The sequence below is a fragment of the Takifugu rubripes genome, chromosome 12 (genome assembly GCF_901000725.2).
Source record: "Takifugu rubripes chromosome 12, fTakRub1.2, whole genome shotgun sequence".
NCBI lineage: Eukaryota > Metazoa > Chordata > Actinopteri > Tetraodontiformes > Tetraodontidae > Takifugu > Takifugu rubripes.
The window spans coordinates 6,092,044-6,114,431 of NC_042296.1; the positions used below are offsets into that span (position 1 = coordinate 6,092,044).

Below are 22,388 nucleotides of genomic sequence, written 5' to 3' on the forward strand. Positions count from 1 at the left end.
CACAATCCACCATGCATGAGAAGTAGCCCGGGCTAAGTCTGAACACTAACAAGAATTGCCCATCTTTTATACTATTCGGAGCCTGGGGCTACCCCGCCCTGGGCTCCTCCTTTTGGTTAGCTATTTTTACTCATTTTCCACCATTAAGTACCATTTACCATACCTATCAGAAGTCAGGTGTACCTTACATGGTTTTTTTTAAAACAGACACCTCCTTGTTCAAACAGACAACCTCCCATCTTTCGTTACCACGCCTTGGTTACTCTGGTACTTTCCATTAACCCTCTGATAACTGTCCCGGACTTTCCATCTCATAGCAGGTATTCAAACAGTGATACGTATACATAGCAACTTACAGCAGGTGTTCAAACAGTGACAGTGACACGTATACATAGCTAGTACATTAAGTACTGATCACACATTGGTTATGTTGACTCTCTAACTTCTCGTGATTCTATACGTAACTCTAAGCGTTTTATCTGCATAATCATTAACTACGAAGGTCTAATCATTAGATCAAAGGTTAAATATTACAACCACACATTTTGCCTCTGACGCCTTATGCCCGTTACCCTTCTTCACTACAGGATGAGCCACGGATCTTATCCCGGATGCTGTTAAAGTTGCCGTCCCCAGTTTTGAGGATGGTTTTGTGCCATTTACATGGTCAGGGTCAGTCAACCCGGTTTCAGAGGAATGCATCACGAAAAATGCATTAATAGGTTGTTTTATGTACCATTTTAAGGAGGCGTCATCGTTGATGGTGCAGTAGCCGATGCAGGATACTTCTGTAATAACTGGGAGTCCAGTTAAACCCAACCTGCAATATCGGTTTAAATAAAGAGCGACTGGTTCACTCAACTGACAAAGAACAAGGTTTTCAGTGTTGTGTGGACTTGCAATAACATCTTATCGTCCATTCTTAACTTTCTACAAACACATCCGAAGCTGCAGTGCTCTGTGAGAAATGATGGATTATGGTCATGTTTAATCCTGGGTTTAAGGATTACTGTCTGCACTAGTCCATTTGTTTTTGCCTTTGCTGAAATGACTCCTGGTTTTTCTTATCTTTCTTATTCTAATATTTTTTTAAATCTAAATTAAGAAAGCACTTTGTTTGCTGTTTTATTTGGTATTGTGATGCCTTAAAAAGTGATATAGTACAATGGAAATGCAACAAACTACAGAACTTTCTCATGAAAGAGACTCCCTGTAATTGTAAGATTTGGGAAATATTCCAAAAACCAAAGAACTATGGCATAAAGACTTAAAACTATTTCTATCCCACAACCTTGAATTTCTTATCGCATAATATCATAAAATTGGCATTTCATAATTATGACTTCTCTTAAAGGCTTTTTGTTAAATGGCAAAAAAGGGCTTCCACACACATCTGCCATCTTCCCCCCCCCCCCCCCCTCCCCCGCTGCAGGACCTCTCCGACTAAAATGCATTTAGCATGTATGAAATTGAAGCGAGGGAGGCCCTGTGGCCCATCCACCGTTAATTGGCGCGGTGCAACAATAGATTACCAAACATGACAGTGTCTTTTTCAGAGAAATCCATCTGCCGTGACCTCCGCGACACTATTACAGCAAGGTCGGGGAGCAAAGACGGAAACCGCTCGATGCGATTGAGTCAGAGCGGACAGAGGCGATGCAAGAGCGGGCGCAAAAGTGGGGTTTGAAATGTAAGAGGGATTAAAAGTGCGAGAGCGAAAACATATTCATGAACGTCCGGGATGCAGGAGCGAGCAGGTCGGAGAGGGGATGGAGAGGAGGCGCAGGCAGCCAGCGATTGCAAGGACTAGGTGAAGGATTGAAAGAGGTAGCAAAGGAGCGGAGACAGGAAGGACACGGAGGCGGCTGTAATCTTGTGGGCGGGTGACAGCCGAATCAGTCTACACCGGCGCCATGGGCACAAACATACAAAACAACACCCATGGATGACTGTAACGCCTGAGAGGTGATCAGTCTGCAGAAAACATTCTGTAGCCAAAGGCAGGAAAACATATTGCGGTGCTGAGGTGCCTGATAACACCAGCAAAGTGTCCACAACGGTGCAACGGTGGTGTGTGAAGTGCAGAGATGTGTGTGACGGTTTGTCGGCAGCGGGCCGAAGGTGGCAGCTGGGTCCATATCTGGAGGGCTCCTGTCTCCAGTAAGTGGCTGCAGGTAACAAAGCTGATCTGCTGAGATGCTGCAGGAATCTTAACTTTTGGTTAATGTACCAACCTTTTGGTAAAGTTTTCAAGAATTTCATGATAAAAACCATCATTCATCTTCTGGCTGAATCACCTTCAGAGGTTCTCGCAGTTGGTCTCCCGATTCCTTTCTTTTGAAGTCTAATTCTTACCTGTCCAGCAGCGATCACCTCCGCTCCGCTTCCTTGCGTTTCTGAACTCGGAACCACCTGTTCTACCTCAAAGAGACTGGGAGAAAAAGCACGAGTGATGAAAGCAGAGAGAGTCGAAGACGTGGAAAGTTTTAAACAGTGGGAGAACGAGAAATAAAAAACACAAAACCTAAGATAAAAGTATAGAAATGATTTTTGTATAGCTGGCAAATAAAGATAGAAAGACAAGATCAGTGTCTGTGTGTGTGCATATGTGTGTGTGCGCGCATGTGTGTGTGTGCGCGCGCGTGCATGCATGCGTGTATGTGTTTGTTAGCAGCAGATAACAAGGCAGAATGTGAACGCTTTGTGTTTACTCTAATTAACTACATCAATACTGTCAGACAGCTTTCTGGGCTTTGATCAGCTTCGCTCTGCTGCCAAAAAGTCTGCAAACCGCATCCGTCAATCACGGGATCTCTCTTTTTTAAACAAATGCCATTCAAAAAGAATACGACTTTCACAGATAAGTGTACGATTCTTCCAACAAAACTCTTGATCTTGCGAAAGGACAGAAATCAAGGTATTTAATTTGAATTCAACCCGGAGATGAATGACCACAGTAATGGATTAAATGGAGTACGTGGTAGACATACACACACACACACACACACACACACACACACACACACACACACACACACACACACACACAAACAGACAGACACAGGCATCCACCGCTGGCCTTGTAGTGAAAGGTAAAAGGAAGGTTTCCATGTTAATGTTTAGTTCCCAGTTTCCATGTTCAGTGGTTAATGTTTTCCTTCCTTACGGTTGCAATGTTTGCCTGCGTGCTTATAGGCCCGATTGTGATAGAGGTCTTCGTGCTTATAGGCCTGAATATGTTGGTAACCAAGAGGGCGTTGTTTATGGCCTGAACATGGGGGTTTGCAGGAAGTGGGAATGGCTAAAAGATATTGTCTGTTTAAAATAAACATGGAAAAGTACACCTAACCTCTGATAAGAATAGTAAAAAGCACATAATGGTGGAAAAATGGCTAACTAGAAGGAGGAGCCCGGGGAGGAGTAAACCCAGGCTCCAAATTGTATGAAAGCTGGAGATTTCTTGCTAGATTTCAGACTTAGCCCGGGCTACTTCTTATGCATGGTGAATTGTGAATCGTCAGTAAACCATCATTGGACCGTGAACCAGCTGACCCTGACTCATTATTCGACTTTGTCGTGGCAACTCTGCATCAACCCATTGGCACTGGCATAGGCATTCGGACTCAGGAAAAGTGTACGTGTATTAAGTAATTAGACGGAGAGGAAAAGCCACAACATTTTTGGCGAGCCAGCCAGGAGGCAGTAACCGGGCCAGACGACTGCAGGTGCCGGGTGGAGGCCAGGAACCCCACGGGCCCATATATCCACCAACGCCAGGTGAGATACCAAATTCTTTTTCCTTTTTTAAAATTAATGGGGATCCAGCCTCCCTCGGACGCCGGTGGTCAGAAGGTACCGATAAACTGTCTCCAAAGAACCTAGAACTAAAAAAAGAGCACACGTTATGTATATGAGCAGTAATAGCTGGTGAGCGGGCCCAACCTTAATTGTGTGATTGGAAAATAATAGATATGGGATGGATGTAATTGAAAAATGTATATTTAATCTGTTGATTTGTATTTGGATTGCTGTATCACTTACGGGTGTGGGAACAATAGTATATATGTTGGTGATGTATGAGAAGAGTGAACAGGGAAAGTTTAATCAGACGGCCTGGAATGAGAGTTATCCAGGGAGAGAGTAGAAGGAAGGTGTAAGGAACAAGCAGGTTGAGCAGAAAGTCGCTTATAAAAGTTTGTTTTGTAGGACAATCATACGAGGGTATGTATTGATCAGAATATTAAAGGCTAAGGGATAAAGCCAGTATAAGAATTAAAAGTACCGCCTGAGGAGACGTCAACCACTGTGCCTTTTCGAGGAGTGGTCCTAGGCAGGGAAAGGAATACTGTAGGAAGCAGTATAAGTGAGAATTTGCAAGGAGCAAGGTCATAAAGTTTTGTGTTGTGATATGTATGTTAATGTGTAAGCGATAAGCATAGAAAAGGCGTAGACAGAGTAGTAAGAGTAGCAGTGAAAGGATATAATACATAAATTTAGAAAGGCAAATTACTGAAAACATTAGTGTAAAACACAAAACCAACACAGTGGGATAGTTATAACTGTCACTAAAAGCGAAATAACGCACATAAATTTATTAAAAGAGTACTAATATTAGAATAACTAACTAAGATCGCCCCTATTATAAAAATACGACCAAATTAAATCTGTATTGGCCAGAGCTGGGGCAGTAAAGGAAAAGGGGAACGGGATTAAGGGAAGTGAGAATCTGCAGGGTCACCAGGAGTCGCTGTGAACTGCCATAAAACATGGGCTCCAACAAAAGTAAACAAACAAATGAGATGACACCTGTGAAAGTAATCATTGCCACACATCCAGCAAACAAACGAAGAATTCAACAATGCATGAGAAATTGGCACAAAATGACATCAGGAAGAAATCAGTGGCCTCTTGAAGGCAGCTTTGATCCTGGAAGATGTGATGAAGTGGAGGAGGAGCTAAGAAATAAAGATAAAAAGCATGAAGTAACTCACATGGGGAAAAAACTGGGAAATGTGGAGCAGAGGGATATCCTGCAGTATTTCAGGATGGAAGCCACCAGAAACCCGATAATGCATAAAGACACCGACTATAGGCCCCCATCCTATTACCCAGGTAGAGCAGGACAATTTATAATGATAGATGAAGACAAGGTAGAAGGAAAGATCACAGGAAAGATAAAAGTCAAAATAAATGAGGATGAGGAAGAGGCAAGGGAACAACCAAGTAGCAGCCAGAAGGATGCATGCACCTCAACATCTCAATCACACCTAAGTGAGGGAACACCTAGGAAAGCTACCCACAAGAGTGAGAATGGAGGCATCAGGGAAAGTGAGAAAATAAAAGAAAGAGCAAGGAAAGAAGAAGAACAGCTCAAAGAATTGATAAGACACAATGCAGAGTTAGAATCCGTGACATCACAACAGAATACCACAGAAGATCAGGAAGGGAAAGACAAGCCAGAAAGTTCATCTGATGAGGGGAACGACGATCTAGAGGAGGACGATGGTGAAGCAGATCTGTCGAGTGAAGACTCCGTGGTGCTTTGGCAAAGCCCAGTCCGGAAGAGGAGCAAGTTCTCAGCAGCGACCCTCACCAAAGCTAAGTCAGGACAGACCTTTGATTTACAACTACAGATGGAAAAAAGGGAAACAGGTGGTGGGATGACTCTACGGCAACGAATGGAAAAGAAGGACCAGTCTCGAGGAACTGCATCAGCCAAGATGTGCCCCAAGATGTGCCCCCTGGTGGCCAAAGGAGCCCAAAATGACTATCGGTATGTGCCGTGGTCTTTCATGGACATGATAACACTTGCAGGTAAACTAACCCCCCTGGCGGAGGGAGCTGACAAGTGGATCGAGAAGCTCGAGGAGATCACTGGAGGGATCAACCTGGCAGGCGGCGACATCAAAGCGCTGCTGATAAAAACAGCAGGACAAACAGCCACTGCAGAGATCTTCAGGGCAGCCGGATACAGAGGAATGACAGTGACACATCAACACGATGAGGTGTCCTTTGATCAGATGCGAACCGGAGTATGGAAGGCCCTGAGAGAGAAGTACCCCTCACGCATGGACCCCACCAAGTTAGAAAAAGAATCCTTGAAGGAAGAAGACGGTCCTACACAGTTCCTGCATAGTTATCAGAAAATGTGGAAGACTGAGACTGGGAGTGAGTGGGACAGTACAGAAACAACAAAGGCCTTATTTATGATGTACATAAAGAACGCTATGCCAAAAGAAGTACAGGACAAGCTAAATGGAGTGGTAGGGCTGATGAAAATGACCTGGCCCGTCTTCTCTGAGCATATAATTCACTATGTGAATGCATATAGGGCCGAGAAGCAGGCCCTTGAAGATCAGAACAAGATACTGGCCAATAAACTGACCCAACTGCAAATAGGGGAACTGGCAAAACAAAAAAAGGACCGAGAGAAACCCAGACCCCAAGCAGCAGTGAGGGCAGCTGACCCAGAGCCCGAGAAAGGACCGACAGTGGAGAGGGTGGCGCAAGCACCCAAAGTTACACCCGTGATGTCTCCACCGCCTGCTTCACAGGCGACACCTGCTGTGCCCCAAGCTCTTTCTGCAGTGGCACCTGCTGGTCAACTCCAAACTCAACAAATGCCACCAATCCACATGCACCTCAATCAGGGGGGGGGCATCCAGCGGCCTGCGGCTGGCGGAGGAAGGGGTGGCCCACCCGTGAGGGGAAGATGGAGAAGGCCTCAAGGACCGCGGCGGTCCAGGGGACCCCCACCAGGGCGGGCACCACCGCAGTATCGGGCGGAGCTCCAGTGCTGGGGATGTGGACAGATAGGACACTTGCAGAGAGAGTGTCCGGTCAGTCCATGGACAGGACCCCAAAATCCTGGGACTGTGCCTGCTGTACCGGCCAATGGACTGTGGATGGGTCCGGCGGCATACTGGCAATGGGGATGCCCAGAGAAGCCTGAAGGGAAGGGAATTATGCCTATACTAACACAACGTCCACACGCAGAGCCCACAATAAATGTGACTGTGTACAATCATCGACATCAGTTTATGATAGACACGGGAGCTACTTATTCTTGTATAGGCAAAGATGGAGCCAACCTTCCCCTCTCAGCTTCCAAAATTCGGACAGTAGGCTTCTCTGGGAAAACACAAGTGATGCCAATGACTGGGCCGGTTCCATTGCAAATAGGGAAAAGAACAATCTACACATCTCTTCTATATTCAGCAGATGCGCCAATCAACCTTTTGGGAGGAGACGTGCTATGCCAACTGCAAGCAGAGATTAAATGTACACCAGATGGAATCTATTTTGACGTGGCAGAAGAACAACCTGACAGAGTGTCTGTTCCTATGACGTCACTAACGACTCCTACAGATTCTCCGCGGACAATGCACCTCGGCACAGAGGCTCGAGTATTCTGGATGAAGCTAACAACATCAAACTCTTTCCTCTATCATGAATGGGAGACCTGGAGACCATTGGTAATGAATCACTACGACACATCTAAAGAACCAACACTTCCACTACACTGTACAATGATGTACGACGAAAACCAAACTCATGAAGATTATGAGCAAAGTTGGGATGAAGCCATTAATAACAAAGCTACGGTTATCCAGTATGAGGACATCATCATCGGACCGCAAGGAGTGGCGGCAGTAGTAAAATTACAGGATGATGTAAAAGATTGGTTTCAAGTCCCCAACTCAACGCCACATGTCACTCTGTTAATAGCAGACAAATATGAGTCACATGACCTAGGACCCATGGTCAAAGCTGCAAGACAAGTCAAAGACTGGATGACGACAGACTGTCAACAAATCAGGACGTCCCCTGATGGACTATTCTTCAAAATCGCGTTCACACTCGCAGATGAAGCAATGGCAGAAAAGGTCAAAGTGCCAAGGGAAAGAGTTAGGCAAATGCTAATAGCAGAAGAGCACACAACACTGTTAGAACAAGTCCCATCACAAGTATGGTCCCAACACAAGACAGATGTAGGTTTCGTGAAATCGGCCGAGCCGCAAAAATTCCTTACAAAGCCAGGTGTTAGATTGCCTCATCAGAGGCAGTACCCCCTCAGACCAGATACCATTGAGGGTATAAGATCCACTATAACTGGGTTAGAGGATGCGGGAGTTTTAATAAAAACACGAAGTGCATGCAATACCCCAATTTTCCCCATAAAAAAGCCTAACAGTGACGAATATAGATTAGTACATGACCTTAGGGCAATCAATGCCATAGTAACTGAGGAGATACCCATTGTACCTGACCCACACACATTGTTATTTAATATACCCCCAGGCACCAAATGGTTCACAGTAATAGACCTGTGCTCGGCATTTTTCAGTGTACCTGTTCATCCTGATTCTCAATATCTATTTGCTTTTACGTATAAGAACCAACAATACACGTACACCCGCCTACCACAAGGGTTTGTACACTCCACCTCCATCTTCAACCGCATTCTTGCCAATGATCTTAGCCATTTGAATATTCAATCAACCACTTTAATGTATGTGGATAATATTTTGATTTGTTCTGAATCAAAAGAACAGTGTGAGAAAGATTCCATCACTGTGCTGACTGCCCTGGCGGAAGGAGGGCATAAAGTAAGTAAGAAAAAGTTACAATTCTGCCAACAAACAGTAGAATATTTGGGCAGGCAGCTGAGTGGGGATAAAAGACACATTGCCCCATCTCAGTTGGAAGCCATAAGCAAAATACCAAAACCACAAACTGTTGGTCACATGTTGTCCTTTTTAGGTATGGCGGGCTACAGCAGATCTTGGGTTTATGACTACGCTCTTAAAACAGCCCCATTACGAGCTATGATCCGAGCAGCGGGACAAGGGTTGCAGTCAGCCCAGCTGCAGTGGACTGACGAAGCAGAAGGGGCATTTCAGTTGTTAAAGAACGACCTCCAGACTGCCCCGGCATTGGCCAATCCAGATTACAGCAAACCATTCCATTTATATGTGGCGGAAAGGCAGGGATATGCGTGCGCAGTGTTGATGCAAGACGCCCCAACAGGTAAACAACCAATCTCATATTATAGCACAAAATTGGACAATGTGGAGGAAGGGCTGCCACCCTGCTACCAGGGACTAGCAGCAGCCGCCTTTGCATACAAAAAGGCCTCAGTAATTACGATGGGCCATCCAGTATTCTTGTACACTTCTCATCAACTGCATGCAATGCTCACAAGCCCACGCTTTGTGATAACTCAAGGTCGGCGTACAGGTTATGAGATCCTGCTCTCCGGACCAGACCTGACCATACAGAGATGTACAACTATAAATCCAGCCACAACAATGGTGTTGCCAACAGAAGGGGTGCCTCATGATTGTCTTAAAGAAACAGAGAATTTTATGAAAGTAAGGGATGATTTGTACAATCACCCCATTCCGTCTGACCTGACTCTGTTCGTTGATGGCTCATGTGTCAGGGGTGAGACGGGGAACAGGGCAGGGTACGGTATAGTACAACTCAATCTAGACGGTACCTATGCCAAAGTGCAATCAGTAAGCTTGGACCAGCCCTGCTCCGCCCAATTGGCCGAAATTAAAGCGCTAACAGCAGCTTGTAAATTAGCAGCTAATAAAAGAGCAACTATCTACACGGATAGTGGTTACGGATATGGAGTATGTCATATAAATGCAAACATTTGGAAACAGAGAGGATTTGTGCGCGCTGATGGTACCCCTTTAGCACATGGACAGGCAGTGACTGAATTAATACAAGCTATGCAGCTTCCTACCTCATTAGCCATAGTTAAATGCGCAGCGCATCAAAATAGCAAATCACCAATTGCAGTGGGAAATAACTTAGCAGATGAAGCTGCAAAAGAAGCAACAGGACAGGCAGTACAAGGGCCTATGTTATTTGAAGATTGTGCTCCTATTACAAGCCTGGCTTCATTAACTGAAGCACAAAACAGGGTTTCAGAGGCAGAGAAACGCCTCTGGGTTCAAAGGGGAGCTATCCGAACCTCGCATCCCCATCCAGGGCTATGGCGGGGTTTCCGAGGACATTTTGTTCTGCCACTGTCTTTACTGCCCATTGCCATTAAGAAAATGCATGAACCTGATCATTGCTCCAGGGCTCAGGTTATCAGGAAACTACAGGCAGTTTGGTGGTCCCCATACATGACTCCCATGGTTGACAGGGAGCTCTCATTATGTCCCCATTGTCCGAAGTATAACGTTCGGAAGATGTTCACTCAGCCATTAGCTCACATTCCCATGCCAGATGGTCCTTTCCGACACCTGGTCATGGATTATGTGGACATGATTGATGGTGTACAGGGGAAAAGATACATGTTTGTCGTTGTTTGCAGATTTAGTAGGTGGATTGAGGCCTGTCCCACTTCTAAGGCGGACCACAAGGCCGCAGCAAAATTTCTCTGCAAAGAAGTGTTTCTCAGGTTTGGAATGCCAGATACTATATCATCTGATAATGGTCCACATTTTGTTTCACAAGTAATACAGGAAATGTTCAAGATTTTGGGGCTCAAACAGAAGTATGGGTGTGTTTATCACCCACAGTCTCAGGGTTCTGTTGAACAGGCTAATGGTGTCTTGAAGACTAAAATAGCTAAGATCATGGCTGACTGTAATGGTAAGCTGACATGGGTAGATGCACTACCAATTGCTTTGATGGCAATGCGTTCTCAAACTAACCGACTAACCCATCTAACACCTCATGAGATGCTTACAGGTCGACCCATGCCTCTCCCACAAACCAGAGGTCCTGTGGAGGGACCAGCCATTGCACAACTGGAGCGAGAACTGGGTGACTATCTACATGCATTGACTCAAATCCACAGACTTGTGTTTCAACAGGTGAAAGAAGCCCACGGCAAGGACGAGACGCACATCCCTGTTGACGTTCATGACGTCCAATTGGGGGACTCCGTATTCATACGAGTATTTAGGCGTCAGTGGAATGAACCCCGTAGGGAGGGACCCTTTAAGGTTGTGCTCACTACCCCCACTGCCCTAAAAGTTGAAGGTAAGCCCTTCTGGTTCCATAAGAACCACTGTACCCGCCACAGACCTCCCGACCCTCCTGGACACTATCCAGGCCCATCGGAGTCTGAGCATGCTGACAGGGAGACGTATGGTCACCCTCTGGCCACTAGTCCGAGATCCTCCTCCTCCTCCACAAGCTCACAGTCGCTCTCCTCACATGGAGAAAGGAGATCTGCTCGGTTGGCGGCCCGCCGGCTTCAACGATCACAGTCCACTGACTCGGAGTATCTTGATACTCCCACTCCGTCTCCTGGGTCTAATGAGCCTCCTGTTGCTGCGGGTGCTGAGCCTCCTGCTGATACGGATGATTCAACAAACAAAACACAGCCTGCGGACGGCCCACCCACAACTGACGCTGACCATCAGCAACACGGTTCTGATGGTGATGGGTCGCCAGACGACACACTGGGCACATCAGGCTCGTCTGGCCCACAGGCATTCACTTACCCGCCGCCGCCGACACCCGGGGGGGACGGGTTTCTCTCGGGGGGGGGACTGGCTTCTCTCTGATTCCGATTAGTTGCTGATGATGATGTTAACCCTTTGCGGATTAACAACGGGGGAAGTCTTGATGTCAACTAACTTAAACCCGAACACACAGCACACACTAGCACTAGACACGTGTGCCCTGGCAATGATCACGTTAGCAACTCACAGGGGGATAGTAGATAGAAATAATGGGAAAATCAAACATATAATGCATGTCAAAGCAGACACTTATGATTTTGTACTAACAGAAGAAATAGTGGGAACCGAGTCAATGGGTAAGCATTGGTTGGGATATCCCCAAAGCACGGACTGTCGTGGGGAAGGGACGGTGATCATTCAAGTAAGATGCGCTAAGACAGGGTGTCAGAATGAGCAAACAGGACAAAGCATGACAGTGAAGGAAGCTGAAATTAAAGTGAAATTGCTAAATACAAGGCGGAAGAGAGATCTAAATAAATTAAGAACATCACATTAGGACACAAACATGTTTCAACAGTGGACACAGTATTTGGCGCAATCAATGTTTGAAGCTAAAAAAACAGGAAAAACAAGATTGCATTGCCTGCTACAATGCTAAAAAACTACCACAAATCCAGTCAATACCAGGGGGCGAACTAGGGGGATGCCCGGATATTACTAAATGTTTTGCCCTCTGTACAATGCATATGGCAGGAGGCTTACCGGGGTGGAGTGATAATAGGAAAGTCTGCCCCACGTTACTGTCAGGCGACAATTATGATGTGGTAGGAGCACTGCCCCCAGTGGTGCACAAACCGGATAATGCTATTTTTCCTTTCTGCATAGTACGGGGAAGGGAATTGGAAGAGGTTGTCCAAAGAGCATCAACGATATTGACAGATGCGGGGGAACTGGTGAGGGGCAGCAGAATCACCTGGTACCCGGAACTAGCCGACGGGAACACCACAGCAACCATCAAACTATGTAAGACCGGCCCAAAAGCCCGAATTCAATGTGAACAGGTAGTACCAAACGGGGGATCGGTAATCTATGAACGAAATTCATCCTACATAGCTCAATACAGGTTGTTGGACTTGAAAAATGGGACGAGGCCATTGGGAGATGTCTTCTGGACTTGTGAAAGTAATGACACCATGATGCCAAAATTGCTGATGCCAAATTTGCCTGCAAATTGGGAAGGGATATGCGCCTCATTAATGCTAACAGGACAATTGTCATTAATCACGCAGAGGATGCATCAAAGTCACGCACCTCCTAGAGACAAAAGAAGTACCCAGGACTCTATCGAGAATTGGGAATGGGACTGGAAAGCAACAAATGAAATTTATATCACATGGGATCAAGTCCCATTTGGTGTACCGGAAGATCATGTAGCCATAGGTTCCACATGGATAAAATCCGGAAGGGGAGCAGGGTCTATTCCGATTTATGGCTCAATTGCAAATGCTCAGTACATAGCTCGGAACAGTCGTTGGATACATTTTTTGTGGTACAATCAACAGAGGTTCATGAATTATACAATAAAAGGGATGACACTAGTGCGGGAGCAATTGCACGCCACATCAATGATGGCTTTGCACAATAGATTTGTGATAGAATCACGTATGGCAGGAGATCAGGGAATGTGCGATGAAATTGGGGAAGAATGTTGCACTCTGATTCCAATGCACACGGGTGTCAATGGCAGTCTGACAGAAGTTCTGAACGAAATGAGAAGGGTACGTGATGAGCATGTAAGAAATTCTAATTGGAACACCCAAATTAAGAGTTTTTGGGATTGGTTGGGAAAGTTGGGATGGTTAAAATATCTAAAAATGGCCAGGATGGTACTGGGAGGAATAGTACTGGTGGTGTTGCTGGTGGTCTGCTGCATCATCCCATTGCTCCGCATCCTAGTATCACGCGTTTTAGTTAGTATAACAGGACAGTATCCTGTAGTACAGGTGCAAATTGATCCAGAACCTGTTGAGCTCACAGGAATACAGGAATAGTAGGAAAAGAAATAGGAATACAATGGTCGCCGCCCACTCCCCACAAGGTACGTAACACTAAAATTATGATGATTATAACAATAACTAGGAATACAGTAATCAATATAATCAATATAAAATCATGTATAGTATTATAGAAACCGATGTTGTAAGAAACTTAATGCCATGTCTCCATCACAGACTGTTGAAAATGGCGGAGGCTTTCTATACTGGACCCCAAATGACCATGGACGATTGGCAGATTCACAACTCTGATAACAGAGAAGATCACACATACATGCCTGTAGGAATACAACACTTAGAAGCAAGCACACATGTTCCAAACAGGTACCCGAGATGGAGTGAGGGGAACCCTGACCCGCTGATAGGGGGGTCAGAAGGAAGTCGGTTCCAAATGGGAGAACCAGCAGCGCACCTGGCAGGTCTACCCATGGACCAAGGGCCAACAGCACTCTCCGGAGTCCGGTTCAGCCCTGAGAGCCCAGAGAACCCGGAGGATGGAGGACAGCAGCCCGAGATCCATGAGGTCCAGCCGACAGCAGTGATCCCTCCAACGACCAGACCACCAACTCCCAGACTGCCCTACCTCACCGCCAGCGCAGCAGATATTACTCAGCTTTCAAGACACCTGGTCAACCCCCTCGAGTATTACACGCACCTTGAGGATCTCCACTCTGAGATTGGCGAAATGCCTACCAGGGTCTATATTTCCTTAAGGGCAGGACTGACCATAACAGCCCGTCAACAGATCCAAAGAATCAGGCGTCAAGCGTATAATCACAAACGTGAGAGGAGCCTGAAACAATTGCAAGACGAACGGGACACACCGGCTCGACAATTGGACCACGCCCGGCACACAGCCCTCACCCTTCAGGGCAAATTGAGTCGATTGCAGGGCGCTTACGAACGAGTGCGAGAAGCTATGACACAACTACGTCAAGCCAACACTGTCCTCACAAGCTTCTGCCACTCTAGATTGCAACAACAAAGCACCGCAGTGTTTGGACTGGAAGCTCATCTACGAAGGGGGGTGGGGGGAAATCCCCTACGACCACCCCATAGCTCCCAACCAAGGGAGCAGCAAGGCATGAGGTTTGATTGAATTGATGTGTTAAAAGATGCCGTGTTAGGAATGATGGATATGCTGAGAAATACGGTGTCTGAATGATGATGACTCTTGATGATGTTTATGGCTAATGTTTATGGTTCTGGAAAGAAGTATGTAACATGTTTTGCTTTTGTTTGAGTGGTCCTTTCCAGGACCACAGGGGGGAAATGTAGTGAAAGGTAAAAGGAAAGTTTCTATGTTAATGTTTAGTTCCCAGTTTCCAGACTAAGTTTCCATGTTCAATGGTTAATGTTTTCCTTCCTTACGGTTGCAATGTTTGCCTGCGTGCTTATAGGCCCGATTGTGATAGAGGTCTTCGTGCTTATAGGCCTGAATATGTTGGTAACCAAGAGGGCGTTGTTTATGGCCTGAACATGGGGGTTTGCAAGAAGTGGGAATGGCTAAAAGATATTGTCTGTTTAAAATAAACATGGAAAAGTACACCTAACCTCTGATAAGAATAGTAAAAAGCACATAATGGTGGAAAAATGGCTAACTAGAAGGAGGAGCCCGGGGAGGAGTAAACCCAGGCTCCAAATTGTATAAAAGCTGGAGATTTCTTGCTAGATTTCAGACTTAGCCCAGACTACTTCTCATGCATGGTGAATTGTGAATCGTCAATAAACCGTCATTGGACCGTGAACCAGCTGACCCTGACTCATTATTCGACTTTGTCGTGGCAACTCTGCATCAACCCATTGGCACTGGCATAGGCATTCGGACTCAGGAAAAGTGTAAGTGTATTAAGTAATTAGACGGAGAGGAAAAGCCACAACAGCCTGACGTGGAATATGTAAATCAACATCTGCTCCAGCACCCAATCTCCAGCCCTCACCATGTGTCTGATATGCTAATGCAGCCAGCATAGATTCCGCTCTCCACATTTCCCCTCTTCTCTTCTCTTCCCTTCACTCTGCTTCTTCTTCACAAGCTTGCCAAGGAGAGCAGATGAAGCAAAGCATGAGTGGGAGAGGGAGAAGGAGAGAGAGAAGGGGGGGGGGCTTTAAGAAAAAATGATAATGATGTTGTTATGGATGGATGTTACACAAACAAACAGGCACGTGTGCAACAATGAGGAGCTGAGCTTATTAGAGAAGAATAAGAGGCAATCCAGGAGAGAGCCACGGAGCGTAGGAGTGAGGACAATGCTCTGACATCTGTGGCGCTCTCTGCGCTTCTATCTTGTTAACCATGCTGCCACCGCCCAACCCTAGCCCGCCGGCACCTTACCGGCAATAATGAGCGCAGAGGTTGACGCCCGGCAGTCCCGTTTGACACCGTCTTGCCGCAGCGTGTCCGACATGTGCGCGAAATGGACGCCGTCCCATTCCAGAGCCATTGTTCTCAATCCAAGTCCAGAGGTGTGCTTTGATTTATAAAGGATGAAATGGGACGAGACCTGTTTCCCTGAAAAAAAATAAAAAAAAATTCCCCGTTGGCTGAGGTTTTGCTGCTTTGACGGTGTTCTGAGTGAATGCATGAATACCAAACGGCCCTGCTGCTCTTGCTATACGTGAAACCTCTTTTAGGACGAGGGGGGGGTGGGGGTATGTGTTCACCAGTGAGCTGAGGTCAAGCTTCTCCACAATGATGTTTATACAGTACAACTTCCTCATAAGAACAAATAAACATACACATGATTCAAGTTCTCATATCATGAAGTCATCAGGGCACTGATTCCACAGGGCCGTGCGTTATACAATCTCCAACTTTAAAACCAGACACTTGTTCACACAAAGTTCAATCACACATCCAAATGGTGACTTGTTTTGCAGTCAGGAGTCGTCTGCATCTTCTGCAGCCTCTGACATGATGAAACACGGTATTTAGCTTAAGCAATTTATGGAACTACTGTCAAAAATTGGGGGGAAATCCAGCCTTCAGCTGAATTATGCTGCTGTCTTCCTTTTATTGTGTAATATAAATTCAAGACAGTATATAACAAACTTCATTAAAATTACAAGAAATTAAATTGGAATCGCTCAGACACCTCAAACACGTTTCCATTCCCTTTGAAGTGCAGTTCAAAGGGATTCACAAATTAACGTAAAAAAAATGGACTTTGAAGCAACTATCAGTTGAATGGCAATTAGCATCAGGTCCACTGTAGCGGAGGTCTAATGAAAGGCCCGATAGTTGATGCCTCTCTTCCAGCAGCACCGCTGAGGGAATAGTCCTTCACGTTGGGATATGGTACAATGAGGACGTCAACACGTCAAACACAAACTGCTGTTTCAACTACTTTATAAAATGTAGTATTGCAATCACCATGTGGGAATAAAAAAGGGCTGCATAAGTCAGAGCAGCACACTGAAGGTCCTCTTTGTTTCCCCTTGGTCTCTTCTTGTCTTGCTCTGGTGTCTCGTCCTCAGTTTCATCATCATCATCACCATGAGCCCTCTCTGTCTAAGGCATGATGGGCTGAGCTGCTCAGGGGACTTGATCTCACGTCTTTGCTGTCTCCAACAGTCCTCAGTGGTGCTACCAGGAACTAAAGTTCTGGCCCGTTTGGAAACACGAAAAGGACATAACCGCATCTTGATGTATTATTCTGGGCTTCGGTGGTTTTGCCTGGACCTCTGCTCCATTGATGGAGAAGGGTGGGGGGTGGGGGTGGTCTTCTCAGCAGTTTCCATGCTTTCAAGACAACAAATTCCTTGTGGTTTTGACTTCACCAGAGGTCCAGGGACTGCAGGAGAACAAATAAGTGAGTTCATGAGGAAAGGATGTTTGAGGTCCTCTCTGCTGCCTGTGGCTCAGACACACACAGCAATAACTGTAATTGTAATTGATCAGTGGTTCTTTACTGGGGTGAGGAAACTGGTCAAAAATCTAATCTTCAGGATTTGCTGCGGCGTGATGCGTTTTCCAGGTTCAAGATGAAGCATTTTTATCAGCAAGTCCACAAAAAGGACTAAATCTAGTTTTTCTTCATCGTTTACTGGGAAGACCTGAAAAAATAACAGTAAAACTGTTCAACAATAACAAAACTGCAGACAGTTCACAAATATTTGTTTGTGCTTTATGTAAATAAAAATACACACTATCAAGATGTCATCTAGAGAATATAACTCCATCTTCAGGGGTTTGTCTGGCTGAGGTGATGTCTGTTTGTAGCCTTCAGTCTAAACAGGAAGCAGAAATAGAGTTGTGGTTCGTTGCGTTGGATTAATTTTGAATTAGGAAGATAAAGAAGCAGTGATGCGTTTAGTGTCCAGGAACCCTGCATCAATCCTGCATCAAGCATTTCATCTGGAGACTGGCCCTGTGTCTCCACAATGGACCTCATCTGTAAGTTGTAACTAAAGTTACACTGACTGACCGTGTAAAAGGCACTCATGTCGATGATAACTGAAGTGATACCATTTCATACTCGGTGAATCCGCCGTATTGCTGACGACCGAGGTAAAGTGTTGCAGCCAAACAACCCAGAGACCAGATGTCTACGGCTGCTGTCAGTGGAAGACCCAACATGACCTCTGGAGCCCTGCACAAAAACACCAGGATGTCACCTTTACTTTTAATTCCATCTTTAGATTGTGCGGGGTTTCAAACTGATTACCTGTAAATCAGGGGCTGTACCAGCTGGTTTTTCCTCAAGCTTGACATTTCTGAAGCCAGGCCAAGGTCAATCAGCTTGACCTTGAAAGGGTACTTTTTTTGGTTGACCAGCATGATGTTGTCAATGTTGATGTCAGTGTGTGTTAGGCCAAAGCTATTCAAAGCATCCAGCGCTATAGCGAGCTGGAAAGCAATTAAACTAATAGGTTTTAATCACATTGATTGTTAGTAGACGGAGTATGGTCGTAATTACCTGCCAGACAATCAGTCGAATATGATTTGGATGAAGACGGTTAAACGGTTGCGCCTCAAGTAAATCAGCAAGACTTCTGTCCAGATGCTCAAAGACCATGCAATAGATTCCTTGGGTAGCAAAAGCTCCGTGGATCCGAATGATGTTGCATTTGTCATGATCAAGATGCTGAGGAAACACACATTTGGAAAAAGTAGTTGGGCCTTACCGCTGCCTTTGTGGCTTCATGGCAACGACGTGTTTTTTTTTAACACTTTGATAGTGTAGTAAAAGGTAAAGGTTTCTAAAGGCCTGTTTAGGCATGTTCAGGCAGGGTCAAGGGACATCTGATGATTAGTGTCCGTGATCAATGATTAGCTAGACTAAAGTGCCTAATCAATGTGTAATCAATGTTTTTCTGTTGTTGTGTGATTGTAATGTTTGCCATTATGCTTACGTGGCAGAAAAATAAGGTTGAAGGCCTAAAAATGTTGATGACACAGGGGGTTTCAGAGGCGTGGTACAAGGGCAAGAGGTTGTCCACGTATGCAAGAGATTGCCTGTTTTAAAAAAAAATATGGAAAGGCGCAGTTAGCCTCTGATAAGAATGATAAAAAATACTTAACGGTGGAAAACGGGAAAAATTGCATGATGAGAAGGAGGGGCCCGAGGAGGAGTAAACCCAAGCCCCAAATTGTATAAAGCTGGAGATTTCTCGCTAGTTTTCAGACTTAGCCCGGGCTACCTCTCATGCATGGTGAATTGTGAATCTTCAATAAACCATCATTGGAACCGTGAACCAGCTGACCCTGACTCATCATTCGACTTTGTTGCGGCAACTCTACATCAACTCATTGGCACTGGCATAGGCATTCGGACTTAAGACAAGTGTAAGTTTATTAAAGCAATTAGACATAGAGTAAAAAGCCACAACAATAGCAAAGGGTTAAGTGTCCCCGACTTTTACGCATTTGTAAACTTTAGCAAATGCCCCCTCTCCCAAAATGGACTGCACCCGGAACGTTACAGAATTTGACACAAGGAAGCTTCTAGGAACCAAGGAGTTCTCTTCTGCAGTTCTTTTATAAGACATCTTCTTGGTCTTTTCTATCTTCAGAGGTAGGGGTAGAGAATGGCAGCACACAGTAGGATTAATAATAAATAAAAAAATAATTTTTTATATAAAAATAATTTCAAAATTCTAAATCTAAACTTTTTAACCAAATAATTAGATGGAAATTAAATGCACAAGTTACAGTCTGAGTGTGAAAGTTGGGTCAGTAAGCACATGTGGCATTATTAGCATTCATTTAAATATGGATTTGATCAGGATTAAAATCAGTCAATAATACATAAAATACAGACCCAAACTTCAGAGCCGTATTAATAGAGTGGGAGTAGGTTCACTGTAATCAAAGGGTCAACGTCCTTTGATAACTCAAAATGAATAGATTTTAATGTTGGCCACGAGCTTTGAACAGACAGCAAAGCAACCTACTGTTTCCAGTGCTTTTTCTCTAGTTATAGAAAACAGCAGACTTTAGAAACTGTTGTTCTAGTAAAGGCAGGTTAGAATAACAAGTGTAAATGCTTGTTCACGTGATGATGAACAGTTGAAACATGTTTCACCATGACACTAATTTGGCATGATACTCAGTGTCATGTAGCTAGTACGTAAATGCGCACAACATCTAAATAAATGTCATAAATCTCTCCGTTCACTCTCCTCCTCAGTTCCAGTTTGCCATTTCCAGTCCTCAGTTTAAGACACCCTGTTGATTGTGGCAAGATTTTACCATAGCTAAGAATGTTAGCCCTCTGAGCTCATAGAAGGTAGAAAGTAAATCCTACTGTAATTAGAAGCATTTAGTACCTATTCTCTGGAGGTTTGTCTGTGTTGGTTTGGCCAGTGGTGTTAATCAGAGGATCAATCATGCTAATGGAGACCTTTCCTTAACACCTGATGTGTAGCTGCATATTCCTACACTCGGTAACGTTCATTAATTCCAACGCCGCATCGGCTCTAACCTAGGTGGACGAGACTTCAGCAGCCCCAAAGTCTCCACTCATCCTGCATGAGCCCCCACACCCAAGGAGGAGGGGAGGGGATGGATGGCTGGCTGAAAAAGATGACAAGAAGAGAAGTTGAATTCAGGGGGGAGGATATTCTGGGGCATCATTAATGCCAGAGATGGAGAGATCTCAGGAAAGAGGAATATAATGAAGACAGCTCATTGGGGGATTCAAAGTTACAAAACTATGCAAAGGCATAGAGTAAGAACAGACTTTTGGCTTCATGCACCCTGATGTGTCTCCATAGAGACCCACTCAGTGTTGATCACTTAATAAATAAGGTGTGACCAACTAATAGTATTGATTTGTTTAAAAAATGATTAAACCGAGACAAGAGTTTGGTTGAAACATTCCCCACTTTTAGCTCGTTATTGGACACCAACACTGACTTGACACATCAAAACCAACCCAAGAGCATTGGGAAACCAGTTAGAAGCACAACGTAAAGTACAGACATGGAGAGAAGGAGCTCACTTTCTGGGCCGTTTGCAATGAGCCAGACTCCTCTGTGCTTGTCAGATATGCTCTTCAGGCTGCTCTATCTGTCGCTGCTGTGCCTGAAATAGTACCTGCAGTTTGACCATCATTAATTCAGTTTAATTTCCTCCGCCACACCTGAAACATTCATATCCGCACATGAATTATTGGGTTGGAACGTCGCCGCTTGCATCACCAGAAAAAGGTTGGACTTAAATTTTAAGCAGGGCTCAATATTTGATCAGTTCAGTTGTGGGAACAGCTCGGATGCTGCGCGGACGTCCATCACTTGCAGATGACTAAAGCTCCAGGAGAATAATTAGTTTTTTTCTGGAATCACCGTCAGCATTTGAGGCAAAAAATATTGTTGGTAACAACTGGAATTCGGAAGCTGGCACTAGTTGATCGACCCTTTAAACACGACTTTTAACAACAAGGACAGCTCACTGTTACGGAATCGGCTGCAGAAATTTATTTTAAAGGGCTGAAGACTCTGAGTGTGTGTGTGTGTGTGTGTGTGTGTGTGTGTGTGTGTGTGTGTGTGTGTGTGTGTGTGTGTTTTATCTGTCAACTACTCTGAGCAAGAGAGTTTTGCCAGTGTGTCAACCTAATGGGCAGGAACTGGGGCAGAGTGAATTATTCAGCAGCTTTTTAGGGGAAGAGGAGACGTTTCCAGGGCCGTCTCTCTGGAAAGAGGCAAGGACCCCGCTCTCGCGGTGCACACTCATGACACTCACGCTGCTCTGCCACCGGTTCAGATTGCAGCAACAGGTCCTGGAATCCTTGAATAATGTTCCCAAACCCACTGAGACACACTGAAATACGCCAAGATGTTTAACGGCAGGAAAGCCCTCACACTGCAAGATCATAGTGGTTTCCAGTTCCCCTTCTGGCAGTGTTGCTGGATTATTATGCTGATGTCCTGTTGTGACAATCTGGTATTAATTGCACTGATAATCACATCAGATAATTCACTCAGTGGCGGTTTTGCTTAATTGTCTGTAGATGTTGCCAGAACTAATAATAAATGATGAATTTCAGCACAAAGTCAATTAGCGTTGTGCCAAATGTAGCTCAGCACCATCGTTAACTGTTACGTGTTAAGTATGCATTACAATTGTAAAGATTTAGACAAAAAAAATAGCGCTCTCTTCACAAAATTCACCCCAAATCCATCTCCAGATTGTCCTGTATGAGGTCACATTAAACGTTGTGCTGCGCCTTCCTTAAACATCTGAATCTGAAAGTCCCCGGTTACCTTGATAACTGCAAGCCCTGCTTCATTGTTCTGATCCTTTGAATGTGTTTCTCCCACTGGTTTTGAAAGCAACTACCAGCTCAGCTCATTCAGACGAGGTCAGAGAGTCTCGTTTTTTCCCCTCTGGTCACTTTTGACCTTGATTGCAGCTCGATGTGTCCGGTGTTTTAATTGAAGTCTGTATAATGGC

The 22,388-nt window shown here is 45.1% G+C and overlaps 2 protein-coding genes and 1 long non-coding RNA gene across 6 annotated transcripts in view; 2 read left to right on the top strand and 1 right to left on the bottom strand.

The window, feature by feature from the left end:
* LOC115251678 (homeodomain-interacting protein kinase 1-like) overlaps positions 1–22,388 on the bottom strand; it is a 61,682-nt gene that overhangs the window by 19,618 nt on the left and 19,676 nt on the right. For 2 of the 4 annotated variants that reach the window (XM_029844756.1, XM_029844755.1), the window contains 7 exons: positions 18,848–18,950; positions 18,412–18,579; positions 18,160–18,341; positions 17,961–18,084; positions 17,642–17,722; positions 17,405–17,548; positions 16,251–17,286 (listed from right to left, as the gene is read on the bottom strand). The exons of 1 other annotated variant lie outside the window; for it this stretch is intronic. In XM_029844756.1, the coding sequence (XP_029700616.1) occupies positions 17,269–17,286; positions 17,405–17,548; positions 17,642–17,722; positions 17,961–18,084; positions 18,160–18,341; positions 18,412–18,579; positions 18,848–18,950 (820 nt within the window). In that variant the 3' untranslated portion in view covers positions 16,251–17,268. Of the gene's footprint in view, positions 1–16,250; positions 17,287–17,404; positions 17,549–17,641; positions 17,887–17,960; positions 18,085–18,159; positions 18,342–18,411; positions 18,580–18,847; positions 18,951–22,388 lie in introns of those variants that run through there. One more of the 4 variants, XM_029844757.1, reaches the window with a different exon arrangement.
* Positions 3,771–15,240, top strand: LOC115251677 (uncharacterized). Its single transcript, XM_029844754.1, has 2 exons — positions 3,771–8,609; positions 8,764–15,240. Exons 1-2 carry the CDS (start codon positions 4,767–4,769, stop codon positions 8,830–8,832), a joined length of 3,912 nt encoding a protein of 1,303 aa, XP_029700614.1. The 5' UTR covers positions 3,771–4,766; the 3' UTR covers positions 8,833–15,240.
* Positions 19,304–20,758, top strand: LOC115251679 (uncharacterized). Its single transcript, XR_003890201.1, has 2 exons — positions 19,304–19,509; positions 20,423–20,758. It is a non-coding gene; the product is annotated as an uncharacterized lncRNA (long non-coding RNA).

Coding starts and splice junctions, on each gene's coding strand:
- LOC115251677 (XM_029844754.1), top strand. CDS start 4,767: ATGGGCTCCAACAAAAGTAAACAAACAAATGAGATGACACCTGTGAAA. Junction 8,610..8,763: donor TGGCGGAAGGAGGGCATAAA/GTAAGTAAGAAA, acceptor TGTCCTTTTTAG/GTATGGCGGGCTACAGCAGA.